This window comes from Chiloscyllium punctatum, chromosome 48 (genome assembly GCF_047496795.1).
Source record: "Chiloscyllium punctatum isolate Juve2018m chromosome 48, sChiPun1.3, whole genome shotgun sequence".
Lineage (NCBI taxonomy): Eukaryota > Metazoa > Chordata > Chondrichthyes > Orectolobiformes > Hemiscylliidae > Chiloscyllium > Chiloscyllium punctatum.
The window spans coordinates 37,352,274-37,370,925 of NC_092786.1; the positions used below are offsets into that span (position 1 = coordinate 37,352,274).

General features: G+C 41.6%; 1 protein-coding gene across 11 annotated transcripts in view; it reads right to left on the reverse strand.

The window, feature by feature from the left end:
* rab27a (RAB27A, member RAS oncogene family) overlaps positions 1 to 18,652 on the reverse strand; it is a 134,577-nt gene that overhangs the window by 18,071 nt on the left and 97,854 nt on the right. For all 11 annotated transcript variants that reach the window (XM_072564961.1, XM_072564962.1, XM_072564968.1 and 8 more), the window contains one exon: positions 1,756 to 1,841. In XM_072564961.1, coding sequence (XP_072421062.1) covers positions 1,756 to 1,841 — 86 coding nt within the window. The remainder of the gene's footprint in view (positions 1 to 1,755; positions 1,842 to 18,652) is intronic.

Consider the following 18,652-nt stretch of genomic DNA (forward strand, 5'->3'; position numbering starts at 1 on the left):
ACCCGGGTCCCTAGCGCTGTGTGGCAGCTGTGCTAACCACTGAGGCACCATGCCACCCTCATGAACAGTAGTTAGATAATATATTATTTTGTTAAGTATTTTGAGAGAGTTTAAGTTATGCCAATTCATCTTTTGTTTGTATTTTAACTGTGGTATAACCATAAAGTGTGCTTTGCTTAAAGCCTTGCAGTTAGACCAATTGAATCCCATCTAGAACACAGTGCCTTTAAATAAGAGAAAGGTGAGGGTCGATGCTATCTCCCAGATATGTTTTGAGGGGGTTTAGTTGGGTCCAGAACACTATTCACTGCTCCCCTGACACCTCTCCTTTTCTTCAATATCCTTGGATACATCCCATCCAATCCCAGTGCTTTGCCAACTTAAGTACTGAAAGTCTAACAAATACTTCATCCTTATCAACTTTAAACTTTTCTAGTAACAAGTTTCCTCCTGTTACCATGGTCTAGGTTGAATCTATCCACTTGGTAAAGATAGAGGCAAAATAAATAGTTAATATTATGTTCATGCCTTTGCCTCCATTCTTTTGGTCCCTCATCAGTCCTCTTGCTTCTTTTATGATGCTTTTAATATTTATATGCCTACAGAAGACCTTGGGATTCACCATCTCTCTCTGCTTTGAAAGTCAGTCTTCATAGTGAGAGGATTCAAGTACAGGAGCAGGGATATCTTGCTGTAATTGTACTGGGACTTGGTGAGATCACACCTGAAGTATTGTGTGCAGTTTTAGTCCCCTTACCCGAGGAAGGATGTTCTGGAGTGCAACAGAGTGTATCAGACTGATTCCTGGGACAAGTAGAACTGACGCAGGCAGAGAAACTGGGTCTGTTAGGACTATATTCCCTGGAGCTTACAAAAATGAGGGGAATCTCATAGAAAGCTGTACAATTCTGACAGGACTAGACAGAAAGCAGGAAGGATACGGCCAATGATTGGGGAATCCAAAGCCAGGTGGTCACAGTCTAAGGATACAGGTTGAAATTCACATATCACTAGGTTATCGTCCAACAGGTTTATTTAGAAAAAACAGCTTTCAAAGTGCTGCTCCTTCAACTGAAAGCTAGTGCTTCCAAATAATCCTGTTGGACTATAACCTGGTGTTGTGTGAAGTTTCACTTTGTCCACTCCAGTCCAACACTGGCTCCCCCACATCTTTAAGGATATAGGGTAAGCCATTTTGAACAGAGCTGAGTAGAAATTTATACACCCAGACAGTGGTGAGCCTGCGGCATTCTCTGCCACAGAAAGCAGCTGAGATCAAAACATAATGTTTTCCAAGAAGGAGTTAGATATAGTTCTTAGGGCTAAAGGGATCAAAGTGTATAGGGAGAAAGTGGGAACAGGGGACTCAGTTGGGTGATCAGCCAGGACCAGGTTGCTGGACAGCCTGAATGGTCTACCCAAGCTCCTATGTTCTAGGTGGGGTGGCACAGTGGTTCAGTGTTTTGCACTGCTGAATTCAAAGTGTCAGGGACCCAGGATCGATTCCAGCCTCAGGTGACTGTGTGGAGTTGGCACATTCTTCCCATGTCTGTGTGCGTTTCTCCTGGGTGCTCCAGTTTCCTCCCAAAGTACAAAAATGTGCAGGTTAGGTGGGTTGGACATGGTAAATGCAGGGTTACCGGGATAGGGTAGGGGGATGGAGATGGGAGTGAATGGGAAGGTCGGTGTGGACTCAATGGATCAAATTGCCTGCTTCCGTACTGAAGGGATTCCATGGACGTGAAAAGCACCCACCTCTCTTGACCAGCTGTGTCCCAAAGCTGAAGGTGTATCCTCTGTCCCCTTCCTGTGTTACCATCTGGGCCAGTGGGTTTGTAAACCTATTAAAAAAATATTAAAATTCCCTTAAAAACAAACTTAGGTTACGACAGCGAAGCAGTAAGCACATTAACTAGCTTATAATGAGGTCAGAGGTTAAACATAGCCAATCTTTGTCCAAATGTCAGCTCACTTAAGTTGACTTTTTTGTCTTCAGAATAAAAGGGTGTTCACAATATTACATTACTTCTGCAAAACAAAAAGTTTCAAGGTCAATATTTGTTTATGTGGGGCACCGATAGGTGTGAAGTATGCACGTGGGCTATGTTTGATAATGTACAGTGGTGAATTGGTGGCAGTCTTTCCAACATTCTTATAAAGCAAAGGTGTTCTACAAAACATACAAATTCATCCGAATATATTTTGCTGCATCTGGTCTGGTCTAAAGTGAGAGAGGCCCTATCACTGAGCAGGATATTCCCCATCCTTATCGTCAGTCACAACTTCAAAATCACAACCAACCACACAACCAGGACAGATAAATGTAACTTCAAACTTTCCTCATTTAAGATACAATACTGCAGATGCTGGCAACCTGAAATAAAAGCAGAAAGTACTGGAGAAACTCAGCAGGTTGGGAGGTATCTGTGAAAAAAGAAGCTCTGTTAATGTTTCGCGTCTCTTCTTTGGAATTGAAAAGGAGCTGGAAAATGGTGGGGGCTTTATTCATTCATGGGAGGAGTGCATCGCTGGCTAAGCCAGTATTTATTGACCAATCCTAATTACCCAGAGGGCAGTTAAGAGTCAACCACATTGCTGTGGGTCTGGAGTCATAGTTAGATCAAAACAAGTAAGGATGGCAGTTTCCTTCCCTAAAGAATATTAGTGAACCAGATGGGTTTTTCCAACAATTAATGGTCATTATTAGATTCTTAATTCCAGACTTTGTTTTTAAAAATTGAATTCCACCATCTGCCATGGCAGGATTCGAACCCAGGTCCCCAGTACATTACCTGGGTCTCTGGATTAACAGTCCAATGATAATACCACTGTTCCAGGTTTTGAAAAAAGTACTGACTGTGAGAATAAGTGGCTACAATAAAATGTCAGAGATAATGGAAATAATCCAGTAAGGAACTAACAAGAAAGAATTAAGCAGTTACAAGTCAGCAAAAATAGCTCTCAGTGTAATCAGACAATAATTCGCTGTGTGAAATCAAGACAGACAACTATTAAACCACAAAGCAAGTCAATTTCTTTAATGATAGCACTTCAAACTGCAGAGCAGAAAATACTAGAGACAGCACTGCAGCCATTAGCTGAATCACATGCTATTGCCCACACAAATCAAAATAGTCACATTCTATTTGGTTTGGACTGGTTGGATTGAAGGGTCAGTTTCCATGCTGTATGACCCTATGACTTATTGCAGACTCTGGGCAATTAGGAATGGGCAATAATTGCTGGACTAACAAGACCTTGGTCCATGCACCTGAAACTACAGTATTCATTCTCCTTTTATAAATGAATAGGGGTGTTATTCTCCATATCTCTCTTTCCCCACAGCCCATTCAGCCATCAAAAGGACAGACTAAAATCTCTTTAGATTGGATGTACAGGAGCCCAGTTACAAGAATGAAGTTTTGAAGTTTCACCTATTTTTGAGTTTTTATTTCAGACTGGATGTGTAATGTGTAAAAAGTAATGCGTGATGTAATCCTGAACAAAAAAAATGCTCAGCATCTATGTTGCGTTATGATTTCATTAGTACTTCAAAAGGTGTGATTCATCTGAAGGGAAGGAACAGCGAAGGCTGATTCAGTTTTCACCCACGCCCTTATTTTAGATTCAGGCAATTCCTGCAGGGTCACTGGACAGGTGACAATTGAGAGACTCCTGGTTCATTTGTCTCCCCCCTAGACTTGGGGCTGCTTGTACATGCCCACAGTGGAAGTGCCTCTGAGCCAGTCCAGCTTACTTTAGAGTTGGGACATAACACATCTGAACAGATTAAGTAAACAATAAAACAAATTCCATCTGCCTCCTCCTGAATGGCACAGATCAACCAAGGCATAGCCTCCCTCAGCTGTTCAGGCACATCATGTTCTTATTAAGGAAATCAGACATGGTTATATCCCATCTACTCTTTCCCTGACAATGGACTCTGCTTATGAGTATAATGGGTTCAGAATGGTCATATCAGACTCAAAACCTGAACTGTTTCTCTCTCCAAGATGCTGCCAGACCTGTTGAGTTTCTCCAGCACTTTCTGTTTTCATTTAAGGTCTGATAGCAGACTGCGAATGTACCTGGTGAGCGCTCACTCCATCACCTCTCTTCAAATACGTCCACAAGACTATTAGTTTCTAATAAAAGGACTTGTGCTAAGTGTTGTTAGCCACTTCCACTTGGGCCCAGCATTTCTGGCAAGGTAATGAGTGCTCCACTTTCATTGTAGCACCAATAACCCTCAATTCAGGAGGAGTAGAATTGGCAGCAGTACTTTCTGTTTCGAATATAAAATAACAGAAAAATAAGCAGATGGCAAAGTAGTCCTGAAAACCTGCTCCACCATTTTAAATGATTATGTTGTAAAAAGAGCAGCTAACAGAGAGAACAAGTAACAGAAGGGGCCAATAGACAAAGTCAGACAGACATAGACATGCCTTGCAGATAAATGCACAAGAGAATGTGTACAATAGCCTCAAAGACACAAATAAGATCAAGCAATCTAAAAACACCATAAAGTGATGGTCTCTTTAAAGAAGCTTCTAGGGAAAACCCTGAATGGATTATTCACCCACATAATCTTCCAGTTCCAAATGCTACAAATGATTTCCTTTACACAGGATGGACAGACCAGCATTTGTTGTCCATGACCCAAGTGCCTGGAATGGAGTGGCTAGACTGGTCAGAGGGTAGTTAAGAGTCAACCTCATTGTTTACAAGTCTGGAGTCTCGCATAGGCCTAACCAGGCAAAGACTGCAGATTTCCTAATCAGTGAGCCAGACTTGTACAACTGTAAACATTTTCAGTCAGCTTTCGTAGCTCTTCACTGTGGTCAGCCAGTCTGATGGCTGCAATCATCCCATCACTCAAGACAAAGACTTTAAAACAGAAAAGAAGGCAGATACATTTTTTTGGCATCACTATTAAAGGTTTTCTTTAAATACTTGGAGGGTGGGCGACACTATCAAGAAGGTTATGTCTGTGATCAATGGTGATGATAAGATGAGAACATTTAACTGAGAGAAGCTAATGAGCCAGCAAACGTGAGGAAACTATATTAACATCTGTAGATGGACTTTGTTAACCATGAGCTGATCAGAGACTTAACTTTGATGGTATTAACTAATTTATCCCCAACGTGCTGGCACTACATTAAAATGAGTCTGAGGTAATCAGCACTCAATTTAAACCAAAAGCCATCCAATAGGCAACCGCGTGGAAAATAATGTCAAACATGAGACCAATTATTGTACATCGTTTAGCATATAAGGTTGCCACTTATAAAGTGCGAATAAACCTGAAGTAGCCTGCTCAGGTTTGAGGAAGGTATGATGGTTCTGTGACCAAGTAACATTCAAGGCACCAATTCGGACACAGCAATAAAAGGACGTTAGTTCCATTTTGAACAGTTTCCACCAGAGAGAGCTGGGCAGAAGGAAAACAGCAGGACTTGACAGTGATGTCTGACAGTGGTTTTAACTGGAACAAAACACCACAGTCTGGGTTCTCACACAATGTTTAAACTACCCCTCAGTACTTCCCAAATTTTTGCCAGTGTTGACCCCATTTTAAATGACCCAAACTGAATTGTTTTTAGGGGAGCTGTGGTTCAGGAGGTACTGATTTTTTACAATTTTAAACAAATTTTATACAATTGGAACAAACTCATCAGACCTCAGCAAACTTCCATCCAACAACATTATTTCAGGCATCCAGCCTACACTTATTTTCCGCCCCTCTTGCAGCTCACTCAAACCTAGAGAACTTATTGTGTGAAAGGAAGCCAGATGCCACACTGGCCGAAATAACAAGAGAATCACACACTTCAGCTCTTGGTTCACACTTCAATGCACTTCAAATGCTCATCCAATTAGATGTTTCTTTTGAATTTAAGCGTTTCTGCCTCTCTCACCCCTTCAGAATATAAGTACCAGAACATCACCATCCTCAAATGTGAAAACGATTCCCAATTCGCTTCTAATACTTCAGCAAATTACTTCAAATTTATGCCCCTTGGTTACTTTTCACATTAAAAGGAAATACATTATCCTGGGACCTACACTTATCCACGCTGTCCAGGCACCATCTTCTTTTACACACCAACTAAATCTCCCATTAGCCTATGTTTCAAAGTAACAATCCAGGCTATCTAATCTTTCCTTATTGTTACAATTTTCCGTTCAAGGCAACTTTCTCACCATTTCACTCTCACATGTGATATTTTTATTCCGTAATGCTTCAAACAGAATTGTACGTGGAACCAATCAACTAGAAAATCAGAGCACATCCAATTTAAAGCAATGTTTCTGGGCCAAAGAATTGTGGGAAAAGTGATACGCTAACAAAACAGGCCAATACATCCTGATTCAACAGAACTCGTTCTCAGGTAGCTCCTGAACTACAGCAAATGCTTTCGAGTGAGCTTTTGACTTATTAGGGATTGCATCTTTTTGACAGCAGATTTCACACTGCTACAAGACTGCAGCTGTCAAGGCAATGACATGATCTTAATTGAGGTATTCATCAAAATGTACACTGCATGATTACAAGTTTCAAAGACAAAAACCTCTTATAATTAGGCCATCTGGGAAACCAATTCGCACATAGATCACATTACAGCTAATGGAGACAAAACTTCAAGTCTAATGGATTGGTAGCAGCACTGTGAGCCACACATGGAGATGGATCAGCAGGGTCCAATAGCCATTGGCAAAGCTATTGTTAATGGTTTCAAAAAAAAAATGGATGGAACCATGAAGAGAGATGCCAACCCACCAGGTAAAACATCAGAACATCACTGAACTGCAAATGGAAACTTATTTATTCAGCAACCAAACCCGAAGCCTTTAGTTCAGAGAATAACATTTGTAGAACATGTCCAAATTCCTGAACCCCATTAATTTGATTGAGTGAAGGTATTAGAAGTTCAACTCAGACTAAGTTATCAGGCATCTGAATTAGCAAAACAGGCTAAATTGGGGTGGGGTGGGCGGTATCTTGTACTTTAACATTTGTATTCACAAATCCAAATCTGGAGAGAAACCTCAAAAGGTGTCGCAATTGTTCAGCATTTCTCAACAGGAAGCACTGAAGCAAAGCCCTTGACTTCCCTGCGCTAATGACATGAGAATATAACATCCGCTGGACCTGCGGTTCCTTTGACAATGGCCAGCACATTTGCAGATCATCCAGATTTCATTGGGGGAAATCAATTTCAGTTCTCAGCCACTTCTGCAATCTACCACAATTTTTAAAAAAGTTAAACCTTCTCCTTAAAACTGAGCAGAGGATATTCAGCATTCGTTGTGGTGAAGGTTATTTGACTTTACTCAATTGTCAGCTTGGACAGTTTGCTTTGGCTGTCATTTGGCCCCAGTGCACAGGCAGGAGCTGCTCTGTTTAATTGGTAGAAACGGCTAATTATAGAAAGCATTCTTCTGTACCAATGTACCAAAACAGAGCAGTCATTACATAAACATAAATGTATTCTTCAACATAACAAACTAGACTAATATCTGGAAACGAATGTAGCACAAATCTATGAGTTGCCCTAACTCCTGCACCACTAGTCAGATCCCAATGGGAACACATTCTGTAGACTTCATCTAGCTTCAAGATGATGTACAGTCATTTTAGGGGTATTTTCTCCATCTTGGATTTGCAATGTGAATGCTTAATTACCTGGAATATCTTTCATCTACCACCAACTCACACAAAAATACTCTAACCAATTAATGACAAAGGGCTGCTTTGATGCAGTGGTAGTGTCCCTACCTCTGGACCAGGGGATCCAACTTCAAGTCCCATCTGCTCCAGAGGTGCATAGGATCATCTCTGAACATGTTGATCAGGAAAATGACGCAGATTTTGTATAACAAACTAAGAAAAGGTTTGTCTTTATCAGTTTTAGAGAGAAAAATAATTTTTCTGAAGTTGTGATGTAGTAGGTGCAGCTCCCACAGAACAAATATCTCTTGTCCAGCTCCCAAATCATGGTCACATAATGGAGTAGCGTTAGTCACTAGAACAGGGAAAGCAGAAGGGAGGTTGGTGCTGGAAGATTTTCAAACAGCTGCAGGATAGCTGCTGTCATGTAGTACTAACAGAGCTCTCTGCATGGAGCAGACTCACATCATCTCATTGACATGACTCAGAACCAGACAAAATCATAGCAAACAGGCAAGGCTTTGTCATATTTTCCACAATCATTTGTGGTTGAGAGTCATTTTGGATTTCTAAAGAATTTGCCTTTACACAATTGTATTCAAACTTCAAAACCAAGACATGTCACTATCTAAAAACCTTAAAGATCCACAATGCCTCAGAGAATAATATTATTTTGACAGTATCTTAACTATTCTATTCCTCAAATCACTAACTTGTGAAATTTGAAATCATCACATCCACAGAACAGAAGAAAACACATGAATTTTAAACTGGGAATAACCAAGGTTGCAAATCACAATGATTCCAACAGATGGAGCTGTACACCAGCATTCATTAAATAGGCTGGAGCAAAAAATCACCGTGTGTCAGTTACTGTAGGTACCAAGCCAGAGGAAAACTAATCCCCATTCCATCCATCATTAACTAAGCAACAATGGTGAACATCTTTTTTATTCCTTTCAGTTGTTCCGTGGCATTAACAAGGTAAGGTCTTCCCCAAGGCAAGTCAGTGGAGCTTTATCCATCAAAACTTGCTGCTGAGGCACAACATGTGACATTAGAACTAGTTACCAAAAGCTAATTCAGAGTGGCAGTCTTAAGGCACACCTTAAAGGAAAGTATGAAGTCATGGGTCACTTCAGAGCTCTAAGATCTAAACTGCTGTGGGGACGTCTCAAATGATTAAGTGATGAAAATCTGGGATGCAGAAGATGTCAGAATTGAAGGAACAAAGAGATTGTGGAAGGTTACTGAGGCTGGAGAGAGCTAGAGACAGTGAACTGTCCAAACATAGGGAGATTTGAAAATTTTAGAAATTGAAGCATTGGTGGACTGATCAGGAGGCAAGGAAGGTCAACAAATCCAGGGATGATGGGGGTAGGAGGATTTAAGGAGAGTTTGGACATGGACAGAGTTTTGGATGATTCCAGCCTGGATAAATGCACAGCAACGCAGAGTAGAGAAAGGGAAGCATAATGTTGTTTTTGTACAAAACTACAGAAAGTAAGCGGAGGCAATGGCCTAGCGGTATTATCGCTGGACAGTTAATGTCCTGGGGACCTGGGTTTGAATCACACCATGGCAGATGGTGGAATTTGAATTCAATAAAAATGTGGAATTAAGTGTCTAATGATGATCTCTAATCCATTGTTGATTGTTGGAAAAGCCCATTTGGTTCACTAATGCCCTTTAGGGAAGGAAACTGCCATCCTTACCTGGTCTGGCCTACATGTGACTCCAGACCCACAGCAATGTGGTTGACTTTTAACTGCCCTCTGGGATGGGCAATAAATGCTGGACTAGTCAGTGATGCCCTCATCCTGTGAATGAATTTTGAACAACTTTCAGCCTCAATCCTGGGTATAGATCTCAATTTTTCTAAAGTTAGACTTTTATTAAAGTAGGAACTTTTTTAATGAAGTTAAATTAGTTTTCAAAGCAATTCACATTTCTAATTTTCCATACATGGTGGCATTGGATTTGAGTTATCACTGTACAGTCCTTTTGAAAAAAAAGTCCCACCTTCACATTGAGAATACGCATCATTGTGTTGTGCGGCACCGCCCTTATGCTAAATGGGACTGACTTTAAACAGATCTAGTAACTCATCCATGAGGTGCTGTGGGCCATCAACAGCAGCAGAATTGTCTACAGCATAATATATAAACTCATAGCGTGACATATCCCCCACTGAACCATTACCATCAAACCAGGGGACCAACCCTGGCTCAATGCAGAGTGCAGGTATATATCAGGCATACCTAAAAATAAGATGTCGACTTGGTGAAGCTACAAAATAGGACTACTTATATGCCAAATAATAAAAGCCGCAAGTGTTGGAGCTAAGCAATCCCACAACCAGAGGGTCAGATCTAAGCTCTGCAGTCCTGCCACATCATTCATGAATGGTGGTGGACAATTAAACCACTCACTGGAGGAGGGCTTGGCACAAATACTCCCGCCCACAAAGTACAAAAGAAGTGCTGAGTGGATGATCCATCTTGGCCTCCTCCAGTGGTCCCTAGCATTACAGATTCTATCTTCAGCTAAATTGATTTGCTCCACATGAAGCAGTTGAAAGCAATGGATGCTGCAAAGGCTTCAGGTCCCAACAACATTCCAACATTGAAGAATTGTGCTTTGGAACTTGCTACAACCCTAGGCAACTCATCCAGAACAGCTCCAACACTGGCATGTGCCAAACAATCTGGAAAATTGCCCAGGTATTAGCTATATGCAAAAAACAGGACAAATTCACCTCAGTCAATTCATGTCCCATCAGTTTATTCTTAATTATCTGTGAAGTAATGAAAGGGGGCATCACCTCGACAATAAAGTGATAAAGTGATATATGCTTAGCAATAACCTGATCATTGACATTCAGTTTGGGTTCTTCCAGAGACACTCTACTCCTGACCATTGTATAGCTTTGGTTCAAACATGGACAAAAAGAGCTGAACTTCAGTGACTTTTCATCAAGGTTGTACGTGACAGAGTGTTTCGTTGACTGGAGTCAATGGAAATCAGGAAGAAGACTCTCCACTGGTTCAAGTCTGATCCAGTACAAAGAAAGACGGGCAGTCATCTCAGCTACAGGGCACCTCTGCAGGAGTTCCTCAGGGTAATGTTCTAGGCCCAATCATCTCCAGCTGCATCACCAATGACCTTCCCTTCGTCATGAAGTCAGAAGTGGAGATGCTCGCCAATGATTACACAAAGTTCAGCACCATTCACGATCCTCAGACGCTGAAGCAATCCACTCCAAAATACAACACGATCTAGGCTTGGACTGACAAGTAGCCAGTAACATTAACACCACAAGTGCCAGGCAATGACAATTTTCAACAAGAATTTAACAATTATCCTTCAACATTCAATGGCACTTCCATTGCTGAATTTCTTGCCACACATCATCCTGGGAGTCACCATGGACCAGAACGGATTGGACTAGCTACATAGAATACTGTGACTACAACAGCAGGCCACAGGCTAGAAACCCTAAGGAAAATAATTTATCTCTAGAATCCACAAAGCATTCCCAATATCTACAAGGCACAAGGCAGGAGTGTGATGGAAATCACGAGGCAAGTTCCACCAACAATCAAGAAGCATCTAGACAAAGCAGCCCATTTGATTGGCTCCATATCCATTGGATCCAACTTGCAAGATAGAAATTCACCAACACTCCTTGGATAGCACGTTCCAAACCCACAACTGCTATTATCTAGAAGGACAAGGGCAACAGTTACATGGGAACACCACCACTTTCCAGTTCTCCTCCAAGCCACTTACCATCCTGACTTGGAAATCTATTACAATCCCTTCACTGTCGCTGGGTCAAAATCCTAGAATTCCCTCCCTATGGGCATTATGGGGTTACCTACTGCAGCAGTTTAAGATAGCAGCTTCACCATTACCTTCTTGAGGGCAATTATGGTGGGTAATAAACACTAGCCGAGCCAGTGAATCCCACATTCAATGAATAAATTAAAAAGAATTACCGAGACTAATTAGATCACATAGGAGAAAGTGAGGACTGCAGATGCTGGAAATCAGAGTCGAGAGTGTGGAGCTGCAAAATCACAGCCAGTCAGGCAGCACCCAAGGAGCAGGAGAATCGATGTTTCAGGAATAAGCCCTTCATCAGGAATGAGGCTTATGCCTGAAACGTTGGGTCTCCTGCACCTCGGATGCTGCCTGACCAGTTGTACTTTTCCAGCACCACACTCTCGACTCTAATTAGATCACATATGTTAATACAGTTTAATAAGGTAACAGAGAGGGTTGATGAGGGCAGTGCAATAAATGAGGTGTACGCGGACTTATTAAAGGTGCCTGATAAAGAGCTCAATATAAGCTTGCCAACAAAGTTGAAACCTCTGGAATAAAAGTGACAGTGACACTTTTACCAAATTATCTGAGTAGTTGCGAACGTGCAGAAAACAGATGCACATAAGCAATAGGCCCCCAAGCTGTTCTGGTCTTGCCCTGAATACCCAGAGCCATCTGCACTGAAACATTCTGTAAATAGTATCACTTTAAGCACTATCTTGCTTTACAGTTCTCCTTGCCCAAGTACATAACCTCACATTTTCACAAGTTCATTTTCTCTGTCCACTCACAAACTATCAATATCCCTTTGCACCTTCTATATGACTTGCTTTCCTGCCCACTTTGAATCAGATTGGCTCAAAACACAGTCAGACCTCTCCTCCGAATCACTAACATAGATTATAAATAGTTGAGGCCTCCACATTGATCCCTGTAGCACTTTAGTTAGTTTGCCAAATACCTATTTACCATGTCGTTTTTAAAAGAAATTAATAAATAAGGTATCCAAGCCTCTAACCATGTTACTAAATTACTTTTAACAGCATGAGTTCTCATCTTGTACAGTTAACAATATAAGACACTTTATTGATCACTGTTTGAAATCCAACTGCAGTAGATCTACAGGTTCCCCTTTGTTTATCTTGTTAGTTACATCATGAATTAACTGTAATAGAGGTAGATAAAAAGAGAAGAGATACTATAAAATAAAGCATTAATTTCAAAAAGAGGAACAGGAGTAGAGAGGACTGGGGCATATCTGCACAAGTTGCTCAAAGGTGAACAATCAGTTTCAGAAAGTTCTTTTCAACTTTCCCTTACGGTACTTGTTGACTATCGGTCTTGTGCCAGTAGTTAGCCGTAGATGGGATTTACCAGCGGCTGTGGGCTGCATTCACAAGCAACCTGGCTCCAAGAAGACACAGGCCCGAAGAGCCGAGTGCCACCACCGGCCTCACACCGTCCCCGGGCTCAGTTTCAGAAAATCTTTAATAAGGCACATGCAATCCCAAGCTTCGACAATTAAGGCATGGAAGATAACAAAAAAAAACTTTATAACTGGTTTGGTCTCAAAGGCAAATTAATTTAGGTACACAGTGTGAGGAGATACCATGATCAGAAAGAGGTACTCAACAAGAGCAAAGATTTCTTGAATTTCTAGGACAAATTGCTCTTCAGCAAGTTGCCCTCTGCATCTTAACAAGTTATCCCTTGACTGGGACAGTGTCCAATTCATTACTGTATTTCAGGAAAGGTGGCAAGGCTTTGGGGAAGGTGCAGCAAAGTAGAGGAATAGGAACAGGGGAACACAGGGAACTTGGGATGCTTGTCCACAGATCGCTGAAAGCAGCAACAAATGTTAATAGTGTGGCCAGAGCAGCATATGGGGACCTTTGCCTTTATCAGTTCTAGATTATAAGAGCAGGGAGGTCATGTTGAAGCTGGATAGAACTTTGCTTGGGACACAGCTGGAGCACTGTATGCAGCTCTAGACACCATACGATAGGAAGGATCTGATTGCACTGGGGCAGGGGGCAGCAGGGTGCAGAGGAGATACACCAACATGTTGCCTGAGGTGGAGCGGTTTATCTGGGAAGAGAATCTGGATAGGGCTCAGGTTGGTTTCTTCAGACCAGAGGAGGCTGAAAGGAGACCTGACTGAAGTGTTCAGATTGAAGGGCATGGGCAGGGTGGGTAGGAAGCAGTTGCTCCTCTTAATTGAAAACCCAATAACAGTGGGGCATCATCTTAACGGTGAAGAGCAGAAAGTTTAGAGGAGATTTGAGGGAACATTTGTTTTACCTAGAGGATGGTAGGGGCCTGGAATCACTGCCTGGGAGGGCAGTTCAAGTGGTAAACCTCACAATCTTTAAAAAGTACTGGGGTGAGCACTTGGAATGTAATAACATTACAGGCTATGCTGGAACTTGGGACAAATTTAGATTTAAGAGTAACTTTTTTTGTCAGTGCAAACTTGATGGGCCGAAGGGCCTGTTGTGTACTGAAGGATTCTGTGAATATGACATTCAGTTCAGTGCACAGATTGGAATAAGTGGGGCTGCTTTCCTTTGAGAAGTTTGAGGCGCATTTTGGTGGAGGTGCTGAAAATCAGGAGCTGTCTGGACAAAGGAGATAGTGAGAAACTGTTCCCACTAACAGAGAGCTGAGAACACAGAGGTAAGGAGATTGGTAAAAGAACTGACGGCAACAACTGGGGTAACTCTCTACACGTGTGGTTAAAAACTGTTATGCACTGCCTAAAGGGTGTGGAGGCAGATTCAAAGGGAACTGGATAAGTCTCTATTAATGAACGCTGAACCTTTACAAGAGAATAGTTTGTTGAAATGCACCTTTAACTCAAACTGAAGCAGAGAAGTCAGTAAACACTTTAGCTTGGAGACATGCCCATGCGAGCTGGTTGCTACGGGGGAGTGAAATTCATACAGAAACACTTGAAGTGACAGGTATCAGTTTCACCATCATTTCACAGCATCTCAGAAAAAATAAGGACAGCTTCTTTTTGAGACAGGAATGCTAGAGCTTCTGCTGTGGAAAACGAGGAGGAACTGTCCCTGCGTTAACAAGCAGGCGAGGTGCTTGGTGAGATTTCGCTTTCCCCTCAGACAGGAACATAGCAGACAGGACTACGGAAGGTTTAAGAAACAGGGAATCACCAAGATGTGGTCTTGCCAACAGTATTCATATTTAGCAAAGCTCAGACAGAGTGGAATAAATGTTGAGGGACACAAGAAGTTTCGACCGGACGTAGCCAGGAGAAACGTATGCCTGCTAAGGCACTGAGACTAACTGGGGGAATGTCCTGGTAAATCCCATGCAGCTGCTGCAAATACAGCACTCAGTAAAAAGGGTTTGTAAGACAACACAGGTTTGTTCATATAAAACTTACAGTTCACACTAGTTTAAAGCATTAGTTGCCTGTTAATTACTATTTAATTTGTGTTGATTTTCATTTGTTACTGTAAAAGTCTTGAAACATGAAATCGTTGTTGGTCAGTGGGAAACTGATCTCTTCAGAATTTGTTGGTCTATCCAGGGATCATGACAGGTTGGAAAGAAAAAGAATTGCAGAATTACAGGGCAAGGGTGGAGGAGTAGGAGGAGCTAAATGCATTTGCAGCGAATCAGTACAGGTTCAATGGGCTGAATGGCTACTTTCTGTGCTGTAACCGTTCAGCATTCCACTAAATTGCACTTATGTTTCTCTTCTCTACTGTAGGTCCTGGAGGCTCATTATATGGCAGGAAATTTACAACACACCAACTTCAATGCTTGATCCATAAGAACTGAAGATCCCCTCCCTCCTCCGTTGCCAGGAACCAGCTCAGACATGTAAAACTGCTGAGGGTTCATTTGATTCGGTGATAGCACACTGAAAGTGGGTTCAAATCCCATGCCAGAACTTTATCACATAATCCAAGCTAGCATTTCAGTGCAGCACACAGCGAGTGCTGTATTGTTAGAAGTGGCATCTTTCAAATGAAATTAGAAACACCACAACACTATTCAAAGAGAAGGGAGCCCTCCCTGATGTTTTGGACAACAGTTAACCCTGAACCAACACAAGAGCAAACAAATATGTCACTAATTGCTTTGCTGTTGATTGGGGTTGTCTAATATAAATTGACTCATGTGATCAATGATAATTTATCTAAAAAGTAGATAATCTGGTCAAAAGTTCTTTGTGACCGGCTATGTCCGGTCGAAACTTCTTGTGTCCCTCAACATTTATTCCACTCTGTCTGAGCTTTGCTAAATATGAAGTTCTTTGGGCATATTAAAGACTGGTCTTTGAGCTGAGGAAAAATGGCCTCTTCTACATGTTGTTTTTGGTATCTCACTTCTTACAAAGCTTACATCTCTCCCTGCGTTCAAACCAAAATTTTCAATTTGTGCTTTTTGTCATTTCAAGTTTACAAACAAGTGCTCAACCCATTCAATTTGATCTGATTTATTGTAGTCACATGTACCTAAGTACAGTGAAAAGTTTTGTTTTGCGAGCCATACAGCCAGATCACAGCAAACAAGAACATACAGATCATAGGGTGTGGAGACAGAGCGAGGCATACAGTGTTACACTGCACAGGAGGGGGGCAAAGCAAGATCAACGTTATTTGAAGTTAGAGAGGTCCATTCAGCGGTTGAATAACAGCAGGGAAGAAGCTGTTCTTGAACCTGTTGGCGTATGCATTCCAGCTTCGTACCTTCTGACTGACGGAAGAGATTTGAAGAGAGTATTACCGGGGTGGGAGGGATCTTTGATAATGCTGACAGACTTTAAGCAGCAACAAGAAATGTAAATGGAGTCCATGTGTGGGAGGTTGGCCTCAGTGATATTCTGGGTCATGCGCACACCTTCTGTGGTTTCTTACGGTCCTGGGCAGAGCACTTGCCATATGCACACAGATAGAATGCTTCAAGTAAGCAATTAAATCAAGCAATGCTAAATGTTAACTGGCTGGAAAAATGAATCAAATCTACATCTCGAAGGAGAGGATAGCAAATATTTGGGAACATACTGTGGGTCAAACTATAGCATATGGACTGCAGTAGTTCAAGGAGGTCGATCACCACCACCTGCTCAAGGGCAACTAGGGATGGGCAATAAATGCTGGCCCAGTCAGCGATGCCCATGGCCGGTGAGCAAATCAGAAATAAGGACATTCAACAATGACCAGGGAAAGTGGAGAGGAAAGCGAAGTATAACTTAAGGGCAAACTAACATAACTTATTACAGGATATATTCACCTTCATGCCTCCATTAGATTTGAAGCAAATTTTACCTTGGCCAGCATGACATGGTTTTATGGAATTACAGAGTGTGGAAGGCAATGTGTTTGGTACGTGCAGTCTCCTTCTGTTTTGCTGCAAGACACGCTGAACCAGGTCTTAAAACAATAAGTTGAGAGTACATGGATGCATTGAGCAAATTCAGTGCCAGCAACACTTTCACAGGGCAATGGCATGGGCCTGAGCTTCTTAAACACTATATCTACCCTGAGAGTCACATCCTGAACAATGAATTTATACAAGTTAAAAAGACACTGAATCAAAACTTTTAATCTTTGCACTCACCAGGATAGTCACAAAAGGATCAAACTTCAAAGGTAATCTAATCTAAACTAAAGTAACAACAATTTAGACATGAATGAGAACAATGATACTGATGCAACATAAATTTTTCTTCTCTTGGATATTTAATACTCCTGCATTTACCTTGATGAGTACAAGGTTAAAAGCTATGATATCCTCTTTTCTTTTTCCCTAGCAATACTCAAGTTCTAGGTTACCAAGTTGACACCGCAGTAGGCAGTGATTTGACACCTGTCTGATCTGACCTCTCACCTAGTTAGGTATGAGGTAAAATGGTAGCCTTTTGCTTACCCATGACTCAAAAGACCGGAGTGCATCAAAGATTTTGAAGCAGTTACTGCATTAGAAGATGCAATGATTCTAACAAGGTGAGCCAGGTGGACCTCATAGAATAGGAATTCCCTGACTGGATTAGATTAACATCCTCAATGAGGGAGCCCAGGCTGACAGGCAAGAACAAGAGTGGCAGGAATCCTGTTCATTCTGAGAACTGGGTCTTAGGGAGTTGGATCAGTTTCAAGGATTCTCCACGTGTAAATAGAGGATGGCTTGGTGATGGGATACCAACCTCTGTGGAGTTATTTCAGTGGCAATGAAAGCAAAGCACATTCCTGAAGAAATTCGCTTGCAGTAGTCATCTTTGAATTGAGGGTAACTATTTCTGGCATCATGCTGTTATTTGGGAAGCTTGAATAATTTGATCCTGTTGAAGACTGGGCCCAGAATGTGAAAGGAATTAGTTAATTTTTTCCAGGCAAATGATATTGGGGCAGATGAAAAGAAATGAGTAAATCTCCCGACAGCTTGTGGACCCGCAGCTTTTTTGTTCTTGGGAGCTTAACCTTCCCTGAGGCATCATATACCAAAATATTTCAAGAGTTGATGGATTTAGTTAAGGAATATTACAACCCCAAGGGTCCTCTAATTCTGAGCTGCTATTGTTTTTACACTTAATTTGAGAATCAGGCAAATCCATATCGGGATTTTTGACTATGTTAAGACAACTGGCAGAGGCATATGTCTCTGGTTAAATCTTTAATGAGATGCCGAGAGACCTTTTGGTATGTGGGATTAATGATGTAACCATGCAAAAGCGCTACTAGCTGAAACCCAACTGGACATTTTTTTAATTTCAAAATATACTTTATTCATGTAAATAAATCTTTGGTACTTGTACAATTTTCCATGTCGTTCATAGTTATATACATTGCATGTCTTAACATTACAAAGAACAAATTGAATTAATCTAATTTACAGTTATCCTATTAACAGTTACCTTTATTAACTATCCAGTCTCTTGGTATTTGGCTGTAGCTTCAGCGGAACCCACCTACTGAGTGGGTCCCCTGTTATATGAAAGCAAATGAAACTTCTTTAACCCCCAGTTTATGGGGTTACCATTGTCCATTTGACTGTCCTGTCTCCGGGGTGGCTGTCCACATCCCCATGGTAAGCACGAACTGCTGGACCTTTGCTGGGCTGAGGTAGCTATCCAGCTCCTCACTGGGGTCATTTACCCGCTCTGGTGTCATTGAG